This window comes from Pistacia vera, unplaced genomic scaffold (assembly GCF_008641045.1).
Source record: "Pistacia vera cultivar Batoury unplaced genomic scaffold, PisVer_v2 Contig381, whole genome shotgun sequence".
Classification (NCBI taxonomy): Eukaryota; Viridiplantae; Streptophyta; class Magnoliopsida; order Sapindales; family Anacardiaceae; genus Pistacia; species Pistacia vera.
Window position 1 is genome coordinate 130,597 of NW_022196203.1, and position 11,814 is coordinate 142,410.

The 11,814-nt window shown below is 34.4% G+C and overlaps 2 protein-coding genes across 2 annotated transcripts; both read right to left on the bottom strand.

The window, feature by feature from the left end:
• On the bottom strand, positions 1-1,371 carry LOC116140857. Its single transcript, XM_031426433.1, has 2 exons — positions 864-1,371; positions 1-768 (listed from the first exon to the last, which is right to left on the bottom strand). Exons 1-2 carry the CDS (start codon positions 1,327-1,329, stop codon positions 233-235), a joined length of 1,002 nt encoding a protein of 333 aa, XP_031282293.1. The 5' UTR covers positions 1,330-1,371; the 3' UTR covers positions 1-232.
• Positions 1,372-1,660: 289 nt separating this feature from the next.
• Positions 1,661-5,256, bottom strand: LOC116140856. Its single transcript, XM_031426431.1, has 3 exons — positions 5,127-5,256; positions 2,524-3,036; positions 1,661-2,428 (listed from the first exon to the last, which is right to left on the bottom strand). Exons 1-3 carry the CDS (start codon positions 5,197-5,199, stop codon positions 1,893-1,895), a joined length of 1,122 nt encoding a protein of 373 aa, XP_031282291.1. The 5' UTR covers positions 5,200-5,256; the 3' UTR covers positions 1,661-1,892.
• Between the last annotated feature and the right edge of the window lie 6,558 nt (positions 5,257-11,814).

Consider the following 11,814-nt stretch of genomic DNA (forward strand, 5'->3'; position numbering starts at 1 on the left):
GTTGACGACTTTTCTCCCATTAAAATCCTGATTCCTTCCCCATAATTCCGCAAACATGACTTTAAAAAGGATAGATACATACATAAAAACATTGTAAACTCATCAACTCTTATGCTTCTGTTACATTAATAATCCTACAAAGTAAAAACATCGCATGAACAAGCTCTAAGTACCAAGCCAAGCAAGTAAACTTTTACTTTCAACAAGCGACATTGCCATGAAACTCATCAAATCACACACGTCTTCTAGTGCGAACGCCAAGCAATTTAACATCATCAATCACCGGCCCACACAACGATCCTGAATTGTCACTCTTCATGTTGTAATATGTGCTCAGGAACATAATTCTTGTTCTTGTTGAAACAGCCTTAAACTTGACCACGGCTTTCTTGGACCCTCCTTTGCCGGTAGATTCATAAGGGACCTTAATGTTATCCAAGCCTGCATATGCCTCAACTCCCATTGTCCCGGCACACGAGTTGCCGGCGTCACCAACGGAGAATGAGAGGGCGTAGTACTTGCCTACGGTTGTCCTAACAACTTGTGCAATAGCACTCTCCTTTCCGGCCACGAGTTCGACGGCCCGTTTGCCTTCAGGAACTGAGAAATGATCAGAATCAATGTATTTCACGGCTTTAAGAGACTCAATTATCCATCCTGGAAGAGGGCTGTGATCGTCTTCAATGTGGGATGGAATAAGAACTCCCCAAGATGCTTTGGGAATGACATATGGACCCTCTTCGAAATTTCCATTCTTCAACATGTTTTCTACATATGATTAACAAACAATCAAACCATCTAATCATCAAGAATTTCGCATATAAATAAATGTTCAATTTTATGTGGAATTATTTTCTTTTTACCTCTGGTACGCTTGGGAGTAGTCAAAACCTTCAAAGCGACAGAATCAATGAGTGGGCCGCAAGCAGGGTCCTCTTCAACACCAGGGTTATGAATAGAAATCTCAATTTCGGAAGCTTCAGCCAAGAAACCCCATGAATAAGAATCCCAACCATTGCTGCTATACACGGTCTGCATTGGCAGAATTCCCCAGTCATTGGGTTCCGAATTTGGGGAAACGGAGACGTTCAGTTTCTCTTCTTGTGCACAAGTGCGAGCTGCACTGAAAGTTAAGGAGTAAAACATGTCCTTGGTGACCTTAACCTTCTGTTTGATTGAAGCCTCATTGCCGAGCCTGACAGCAAAGGTTCCTTCGGGGACAACCAGCAACATGTCGCCTTGTTTTTGGCCTGATTTTATGTACTCAACAAACCCGGAAATCTTCCAGTTGGGAATGGCATTTGGGTCCTTCACGACAGTGCCTTTCATTTGCGATGCCTTTGGTCCATACTCGAAGTTGCCATTAGGCAGTAAACCTGAAATCCCAAAAATCAGTTTAATAAGCAAGAAATTAAATATTGTTATCAAGACATAAGCTTCAAGTATAGCTTGATCATGCTTTTGATGTATAGTAATTAATTTCACAGTAGATTTAATTATGTCTACCCATGAGAGTTTANCAACGGAGGTTATGAAAGAAAGTTGTGAGATTGATTTATGAATCTAGCATTACTGTTTTTTTATAATTCATTTATTTTAATTCCGTTTTTCTTTATTGTATTGCATTACTCATCCTTCAATATGAAACAAGTCCCTCGATGTTGACGACTTTTCTCCCATTAAAATCCTGATTCCTTCCCCATAATTCCGCAAACATGACTTTAAAAAGGATAGATACATACATAAAAACATTGTAAACTCATCAACTCTTATGCTTCTGTTACATTAATAATCCTACAAAGTAAAAACATCGCATGAACAAGCTCTAAGTACCAAGCCAAGCAAGTAAACTTTTACTTTCAACAAGCGACATTGCCATGAAACTCATCAAATCACACACGTCTTCTAGTGCGAACGCCAAGCAATTTAACATCATCAATCACCGGCCCACACAACGATCCTGAATTGTCACTCTTCATGTTGTAATATGTGCTCAGGAACATAATTCTTGTTCTTGTTGAAACAGCCTTAAACTTGACCACGGCTTTCTTGGACCCTCCTTTGCCGGTAGATTCATAAGGGACCTTAATGTTATCCAAGCCTGCATATGCCTCAACTCCCATTGTCCCGGCACACGAGTTGCCGGCGTCACCAACGGAGAATGAGAGGGCGTAGTACTTGCCTACGGTTGTCCTAACAACTTGTGCAATAGCACTCTCCTTTCCGGCCACGAGTTCGACGGCCCGTTTGCCTTCAGGAACTGAGAAATGATCAGAATCAATGTATTTCACGGCTTTAAGAGACTCAATTATCCATCCTGGAAGAGGGCTGTGATCGTCTTCAATGTGGGATGGAATAAGAACTCCCCAAGATGCTTTGGGAATGACATATGGACCCTCTTCGAAATTTCCATTCTTCAACATGTTTTCTACATATGATTAACAAACAATCAAACCATCTAATCATCAAGAATTTCGCATATAAATAAATGTTCAATTTTATGTGGAATTATTTTCTTTTTACCTCTGGTACGCTTGGGAGTAGTCAAAACCTTCAAAGCGACAGAATCAATGAGTGGGCCGCAAGCAGGGTCCTCTTCAACACCAGGGTTATGAATAGAAATCTCAATTTCGGAAGCTTCAGCCAAGAAACCCCATGAATAAGAATCCCAACCATTGCTGCTATACACGGTCTGCATTGGCAGAATTCCCCAGTCATTGGGTTCCGAATTTGGGGAAACGGAGACGTTCAGTTTCTCTTCTTGTGCACAAGTGCGAGCTGCACTGAAAGTTAAGGAGTAAAACATGTCCTTGGTGACCTTAACCTTCTGTTTGATTGAAGCCTCATTGCCGAGCCTGACAGCAAAGGTTCCTTCGGGGACAACCAGCAACATGTCGCCTTGTTTTTGGCCTGATTTTATGTACTCAACAAACCCGGAAATCTTCCAGTTGGGAATGGCATTTGGGTCCTTCACGACAGTGCCTTTCATTTGCGATGCCTTTGGTCCATACTCGAAGTTGCCATTAGGCAGTAAACCTGAAATCCCAAAATCAGTTTAATAAGCAAGAAATTAAATATTGTTATCAAGACATAAGCTTCAAGTATAGCTTGATCATGCTTTTGATGTGTAGTAATTAATTTCACAGTAGATTTAATTATGTCTACCCATGAGAGTTTACGTCCATTAGTCTAAGTCATGCAGAATTAAGAATACCCCTAATAATGAGAATTTTTTTTTTTTTTCACGGAAGTGTTCGGACTAGTTTATGTATACCTCAACTAATTTTCAAGAACCTTAGAACTATTAATCGGATGAAATTTACCTGACTCTTCATTTCAAAACCTGAGAATTAATTAAAGTATGTCTAAAATAGTCTAAACATTCTCGGTCTAAAAAAAATAAAAAGAAAAAGTATATGGCATGTGCATGATGGATTATTTTAAAGCAAATCTAATCTGTCTTTGCCATGGTGTCATCACATGTTTGCTGATTGATTATTTCAGAAAATAAATGGAAGATAAATACTTTTCTTTAAGATTTATTCTGACAGGCAAACATGGCTTACATAATATCATTTTCCAAATTTAGTGAATGACGAAACTGACATGTTACTTTCTATATAAAACATTTCATTTAAATCAAGCGGTCCATGTTAGCTCTGATCATCATCAACAGCAACAAAGACCACATGGTAAGGCTGCGATTCTCTTAAAGTTTGTGAAATATTTAAATATTGTGATATTAATTGCCGTCCAACAACCAGGCACATGAATATAATTGACATTTACTGCATGATATTTTGCAGAAGAAGAAACAATAAATTTATCCTATGAGCAGTAGCTATTAGACAATTGGAATGAGGATAAGAAGGATCAACTATTTAAATATATCTAAGAAATAATAATTAAATCAATTATATATATATATATATTTATTTAATTGGAATGTGAAGTTAATGCATCAGTGACCAACCCCCCATGCAAATTTAATTAACCAGATGCAGCTAAAAACCTGTGCAAAACCAGATCTGGTTTTCACGTGGCCAAAACTGCAAATCTCTATGATTATGATCTTTCGATCTTCTAGTCTCAATCTCTTGAGCCTTTATATATCGACTTATGATATACAGTATAGGTCCATTCATGGCTAAAATTTGTTTATATATATATATATATATATATTTTTTTTTATCATGGAGGTTTCCAAGATATTTCAACTAATTTTTTTGGCCTTGAAAGTGTTAACTAGATAAGAGCCTTAATAATTAGAAATTCATGAAACATTTTTTACTCTTTTACTATCAAGCCAGTTAGCAATAATTAATTCTACCATATATTTTTGTGATCTATTCTAAAGGCTGGAAGTCTGGAACTGCCAAGACAATCTTTTGATCATCACAATTAAATTTACACTAGAAATAATAATTAAATCAACATCTGATTGTTCCAAACAACAAACTACACAATTTCTACATTTATGATATTTCGCCGATTGAAAACGGCGGTATTGTTTATCCTATTGTTTTGTATTTACGTTTAGATATAATATTTAATATATGGCAATATATTACTACAATAGAGAACGGACGGGATTAAAGACCTGCATGCAGGCATAAAAAGAAGAGAGAACTGACATGACTCGACATTTTCAAAGGAGTAAAGGACTTTTTCATGGTCTCAGAGGAGAAGTGAATTTATTGTTCTTACCAGGAGCTATAAATCCAGAGATTTTAACATTTAAGACCTCCAGAAGACAAAACTTTAGCAAAAAAACACCATTTTTTGTACATGGATATGTGTTTTAAGTTTTAACTGGCTTCTCAGCTCATGAATACTCTCTTAGTCATTTTTTATTTTTGGGTGAAAAGTTTCAAGTCTGTTTGATGGATAACAATATCAAACCAGCAGCTAATTTTAAGTTTTAACTATCAGATTTATAATTGACAGAAAGAACACATGATTTGACTATCAATATAGCAGTTTATACTGAAATTTAACGCTATGAAAGGAATAACTTAACAAGAACCGAACTGAATACTGAATACTGAAAACTTATGAACTATCATCTACCAAAATATTCAATATTGTTACTGAATGCGGGAGGACGTGAAATTTTGAGAACTTACTATCGGTGGTGGCTGACAAGGCAACGTGACACGTAGCAGAAAGTAACACCAGCAGCACGGTGATCCTGTACATTGTGGCTTCTGAGATAGAAGAAGAGGAAGAAAGAACGGGAAGGAATGAGAAAGGAAATGAAAGTTCTGTGTGTGGAGATAACAAGAGGCAAACTCTGGCTTTTATGTTTTTTAGTGAAGAAAAAGCCACTGGTTTTGGAGAAAACTACGTGAATGCCACTAGAAGTATCGTGGTGGCTTTCTCACTTTCTCATGCAGAATTTTTATAATTAGAAAACTAATTCAAAATCTAATGCCAGCTCCATCGACCATGTTCAATCCATACATATCTGACACAAAACATCCTCATTCTACTTATATTCTTTTACTATAATTTCTTTTTTCTTTTACATAAATAAATAAACGATGATTCCATTCGTAATTTATATTTAAAAGTCGTCATTTTAGTCAAATTTTACTTTGTGTCTTTTATCTTCATAAAAAGAGAATTAATTACAAGGAAATTAAAGTTATAAATCAAACATAAAACATGTATTTTTTACTCTAAAAAAAAAATTTTTATGTGCCTAGGTTTTCTTATTTAATACAGTGTTTTGAAACCCAACCTAGCTCGTCGGTTCAATCAGGACCCGAGGCCTTCATCGGGTCAGTTACAAATTTTACTATTTATTAAAAACCCTAGAAATTAGGATGTTGACCGATGAACAATTGAAGCTCGGATGTTCAGAGTTTTGAGAGAAAAAGGGTCGATGAGTGAATGGTGGCAATGGTGGTGATTTCCAATGATGGAATGGTGGCGATGGTGGTGATTTCCAATGAGTGAATCGACTGAAAATCACAAAACTAAATCGCCGGCAATATCGGACTATTGCCCGATGCAGCGAATGGGGGAGTTGTGAGATAGGTTTTGATTAGGAAGTTAAGAGAAGTATTGTCATCGCCGAAAAAAGTCTTATTTGCCGACGTCGATGTTAGTGTTTTGGTGTTTTTTATAGATTTCAAACATTTGATACCGATTTGACCCGTTGGTCAAACCAGTTGAACCGATCAACCTATGAAGTGTTTTCATCCGGTTGATTATTAAAACACTGGTATAAATTATTATTAATTTTTGTTGTATTATTCAGTGTTTATTGCCATGATTAGCGGGAAGGAATTTTTTGGTAAATTAAATTAGGATTATTCAGCAATTTATAAGAAGGAAACGTAAGTTGCAAATTATAGATTCAGAATTGGAAGGAATTATTGATGATTTAATCTCAGATTTGATGTTTTCTGGTGAAGGTTGAAGACAGTCCTTCAAACCCACATGGACCATCATGCGTGGGCAGTCTGACTTTGCATGCTTCTTGTTTGGTTTAAGTCTATTTTTGCCATTTCCATGGCTTCTATATTTTTATCGTAGAACAATAAAATTCTAATTTAATTTAACTAAATATATTTTCTTAAATTTTATATTAATCACAGCTAGATTTCGATATATTAAAGAAAAATTTAAAATAAGTTCGAAACTAAAGGGATTGATTTATCATAAATTTCAAAGATAATTTTGTATAATGAAAATCGAAATCATAAATTTAACTAACCATTAATGTATAAATTATTTCTCTTATTTCAATAAACAGAAAATAAATGAAGATGCAAAGTGAAATGACTGAAATATTTCGTGACATTGAATCAAAAGGCACATGGCTTTGCTATATGCTGTTCGTCTGGATCTTCTGAGAAGGTGATTAGTGTCCAGCAATGTAAGATCTATATACATATTTCAATGGTGGATCCAGGATTTTTAGTTAGGGGCCTCCGCAACTCTGCCATTGTTTTGAGTGATAAGAATATTAATTGAAATCTCATGTGTCTGATTAAAGCTCGTGGGGATCAATCAACAAAAAACACATCAGAGATCAAAGAATAATAATAATAATTTACAGAATCAATGAACAAGCATTGAGTAAGAGATAATTCAGATTCTATACGAAGCAAGCCATGTGCCAGTTAGGGTTTTGTAAATAGTTTATAATATAATTTTGCTTCTGTATCTCTTTTGGTCGGCAATAATACTCTTTTAAGATAATGTTTATAGCATGCAGCAAGTGACAGGAAGCATGGTAACATTTTACATTATACATGTATCTATCATCTAACCATGCATTATATACGTATAAACAATAATAGAATGCGTGTGGTCCAGAGTCAAGTTGATCATTTCCGGAGATTTTTTTTATTTTTTTTGTTTTTTTGATATCAAGACAGCATCGATACTCAAATAATAAAACCATTAATTAATTAATATTGATGATGATTATAAAATCTAGTTCCTTGTTAATTATATGATGCATCAAAATATTTCAAATTTTTGTGACCTAGTACAATTGGATTATGGTCACTAGAATTATTATGTTCAATCTAGAGGTGGAAAAATGAGTCGGGTTAGGCTGGTCACCTAACCCGCCCCCATTAAGAGGGTTCAACCTAAACCGCCAAAATGACGAGTCGAGTTAAACTCGACCCGTATGCAACCCTCGGGGCCGGTTGCCATATGGCAACCCACGACCCGTAGGTTGCAATTTTGTCCTTTCTAAGAAAGGACCGCCAACTTGTTGGACTGACCCGCTCGACGGGTTGGCTATTGTTGGTTGACTCGCGGGTTGCAACAACCAACCCTTCGGGTTGGCCCAAAAAAAATAAAAATAAAACTAAAATTAATTTTTTTTTTAATTCCCCTTTATTTCTTGAAATATAGCTGTCTTATAGCAGTTAGACGGGTCTTTTTCGTCATTTTATTTCCCAATTTTTTCTATAAAGTAGCCCTAAACTCTCATATTTTCTCACAACTCAAATTCTCGCATTCTCTCTAATCCTAATCTTTATTGAAATCTCTCGATCATTCTCTTAATCAATTTGCTCTTATTTTAATTTTTATTAGTTTTTGCAATTTCAATTCATATTTCCAATTTTCCATATTCCGTTCTCCTTCTTTAATTTTATTTCTTCTACATCAATTTTTTTTTCAACTACAATGGATAGATATTTCTCTTCTATCAGTTTCATTGAGGAAGGAAACTACTATCCTAGTCCTAGTCCCACTGATTTACTAACATGAATGCAGGAGGAGATTCAAATAGTCCGCTTTCCCGTCTCAGAATCCGATACCCCTCAAAATATGCCCTCGATTCCTCCCCATGCTACTACACCTACAGCTCCCGGTGGTTCGAAGTCGTCCTCGTCCAACTTCATCTCAAGCTGAAGCAGGTTCATCAACTGCTGTCGAAAGCGACGACAGACACACATCAGATGTTTGGACGCATTTCGATAAGTTTTACGAGGTAGAAAATGGAGTTTAAGTGAAGAAAGCAAGATGCAAGTATTGTGGAAATGTTTATAAGCTGATTCAGGTAATGAGTACTAGTACTTTAAAAAGGCATACTAATAAACATATTGCTCAACATGGAAATAGAGAAACCAATCAAACTCAAATAACTAATATGGTACTACTTGGCGTTATAATTTCGATATATATAGGAACAATTAGCTTTATACATTGCTGCAACTGATTAACCTATTAATATGGCTGAAGATAAATATTTTGAAAGAGTTATTAAAAATTCATTTTTTCTAGGATTTAAAAATTATTCTAAAACTGCAACTAAATTGATTTATAAAATTGTTTAAGAAAATGAAATTAGAATTAAAAAATAAAATACATACTTGTCATGTTAGTTGGCTCTAACTGCCGATATTTGGAATGGTAGAGCTAAAAATTATACTTGTGTGACTAGTCATTATTTTGATAACGAAAAAATTAAATAAATCTTTATTAGGTTTAGATTAATGGTGTGGATCTAGTGGTCAACAAATTTATAATAAAATTGTTGAAGTTTTAGAAGATTATGATATTGTTACTAAAGTGTATGTTTACTTTAGATAATGCAAAGCTAATATACTACTGCTATAGATTTTTTTCAAAGTAATTATCCTTTTATAACAATTTGAAGTTTTTTCACCAACGTTGCTCATGTCACATTATTAATTTAATTGTAAAAGTGGTATGAAAACAATTAAAGAAAATATTGATAGAATTAGAGATTGTTTAGCTTGGATTACTAGTAGTAATAAAAGAATGCTGAATTTCAAGATGCTTGTATAAAATCAAATATGTCTCCTAGAACTTTTGCATTAGACATGCTTGTTAGATGGAATAGTACTTATTTAATACTTGATTCATGTTTACCTTATGCTAATTTAATTAGTTATTTTATGCAAATAATAGAGGTCCTCATTATTTATAGAAAATGATTGGCAAATGCTAAAGTATTTCATTCTTTTCTTAAATTTTTTTACCAATCCACTTTACACTTTTTGGTGTGTATTATCCTACTAGTCCTTTGATAATACATACAATTAAAAAATTTCAGAGTTATTTACAAAACAAAAAAAAAAAAAATGAAATTTTAAAAAAACCAATAAAGGCAATGGAATTTTTTTTAAATATTTAAACTCATTCCTTTTCTTTACTGTTTAGTGTCATATTGATCCTAGAATTAACAAGAAGGTTTAGAAAATGGTTTAGAGACATTAACTGAAAATTTACAAAACGTAGCATTTGTCATCAAATAGGAGAGGTAAAAATTGTCTTGCAGAGGTATATTTCCAATATGAAACACGTATGGGAACCCGCAAAGACACGAAATACACAGGAAAGTTGCATCAGAAGAAACAAATGAAGATTTCTACACCTGGAGTGCATTAATAGGCCGAAGAGAACTGAACCCGAAGCACAGGCACAGCCTCCTTTTCAGAAGCACCAACGACAACAATGAATATACTGTCCACCATGTATTCACAGAGTAATGAGTTTCACACATATTTGGGAACTCCCAAAATGTTACCAACATATCCACAACAAAGAGCCAACTTTGATGTTTTGGAATATTGGAAAACCAAAAATTTATTTTTTCGAGATTATCAAGACTTTCTTGGATGTTTTTTGTTGTCCTGTCTCAACCGTCTCATCCGAACAAACATTTAGTGCAAGTGGAAGAATTTTAAATGAAAAGGACTAAACTTTCACCAAAAATGAATAAAGTCCTCATATGTCTTTGAGATTGGGAACGGTCGCGCTATCAAGATCAATACGAGGTTGTTGACGATACTTCAATAGAATCATTTTAATTTTGTAATATAGATATACAGATGAGGGAGGTCCTAGACAACCCCAAAATTAGTTGTTTTGTAAATTGTAACTTGTAAATTAATTATCATTATTGCACTCTTTTTTCCTTACCAAGTTTTTGTCCCATTGGGTTTTTCTTGGTGAGGTTTTTAACGAAACAATAATTATTGTAATTTCCTATTTATTTTTTGATAATGAATAATTTTATTTTTCTTATATTACAATTTTAATGTATTAAAATTGAATTGATATTTGAAATGTTAACAAAAAAAAAATTAATTTAATTGAAATATTGATATTTGAAAAGAAGTTAACTAAAAACAATTACATTTATTCATTATAATTGTTAATTATTCATTTGAAAAGTTAACTAAAAAAATAAATCAAATCTAAAATTAAAAAAGGGTTGACCTGGCCCGACCCGCAGCCTAACCTGGCGGTTTAGGGTTGGTGCCGGCTAGCACAACCCCCAAAAACTTTGTTGGTGGGCGGGTTAGGACCGACATGCCAAAATGATTACCCCCCGCAGGCCGGTCGGGTTAGGCAAGGCGTGTTACTTTTCCACCACTATAATCAAGTCTTAGGAGTTTATTCAAGCAGTCTTTTACTATAATGTGTAATTTGTGTCTTGTTAGAACAAAACACTAAACATTGCAAACTTTTGCTACACATTTTTCTACATTTTTTATCCATTATACAGTAAGTAAAATTCTCTTATTTATTTACTTTGTTTTATAATATTATTTTAAATATTTTCTAATTATAAAAGAAAGATGAAAAAATGGGGTTCGAGCTTGAATAAAAATAGATCAAACAAGAGAAATAAATCAGTCGGCTTGAAGGGGAGAGAGAGAAGGATAAGAAAGAGCAAAGTGAAAGAAGATGAAAGAAAGAAAAAAAAGGGAGAAGTGAGTCGCGGATAAGAAGAGAAGTTAGGGTTTTAGAATTGAAATATTTTATATGCAAATATGGTAAATTACATATACCTCTTAGTAGTTGCAAAATTTGCATATATCCCCTATCAAGCTTGACTAAGCTCGTGAGCCGCTCGAACCAAGTATTGGGAGCTCGACCTAGCACTTGAGCCACTCGGGCTTGACTCAATCCGAGCCCAAGCTACTCCAAGTGGCTCGACTAGCCTGACAACCCTACTCAAGAGAAATCATCAATCCATAAGATGGGAAATCCACTACCAAAAATATATAATCTTTTGAATAAAGAAAAAAATCAAACATAATTTAGGGAAAACAATATAAATTTTCCAAAATCAATAGGCTAAATCAAATAACACACATAAACCTATATATGATCTAATTGTACATACAAGCATTTTATGCCTAAAACCAAGGGTTGACATAAGCTTACATCAGTGAGCACCAATCAGATTTCAGGAAGGCTTTGCGCCATCCAGAATCTGTCATGTCGCCCCAAGACAGAGAGAATACGACTGTCACCAACCCAACAAATTCAGTTTTTGTCTACAAGTGAATGGAAATTGCATAC

Coding starts and splice junctions, on each gene's coding strand:
- LOC116140856 (XM_031426431.1), bottom strand. CDS start 5,199: ATGTACAGGATCACCGTGCTGCTGGTGTTACTTTCTGCTACGTGTCAC. Junction 3,037..5,126: donor CTTGTCAGCCACCACCGATA/GTAAGTTCTCAA, acceptor TTGGGATTTCAG/GTTTACTGCCTAATGGCAAC. Junction 2,429..2,523: donor TACTCCCAAGCGTACCAGAG/GTAAAAAGAAAA, acceptor AATCATATGTAG/AAAACATGTTGAAGAATGGA.
- LOC116140857 (XM_031426433.1), bottom strand. CDS start 1,329: ATGAAAGGCACTGTCGTGAAGGACCCAAATGCCATTCCCAACTGGAAG. Junction 769..863: donor TACTCCCAAGCGTACCAGAG/GTAAAAAGAAAA, acceptor AATCATATGTAG/AAAACATGTTGAAGAATGGA.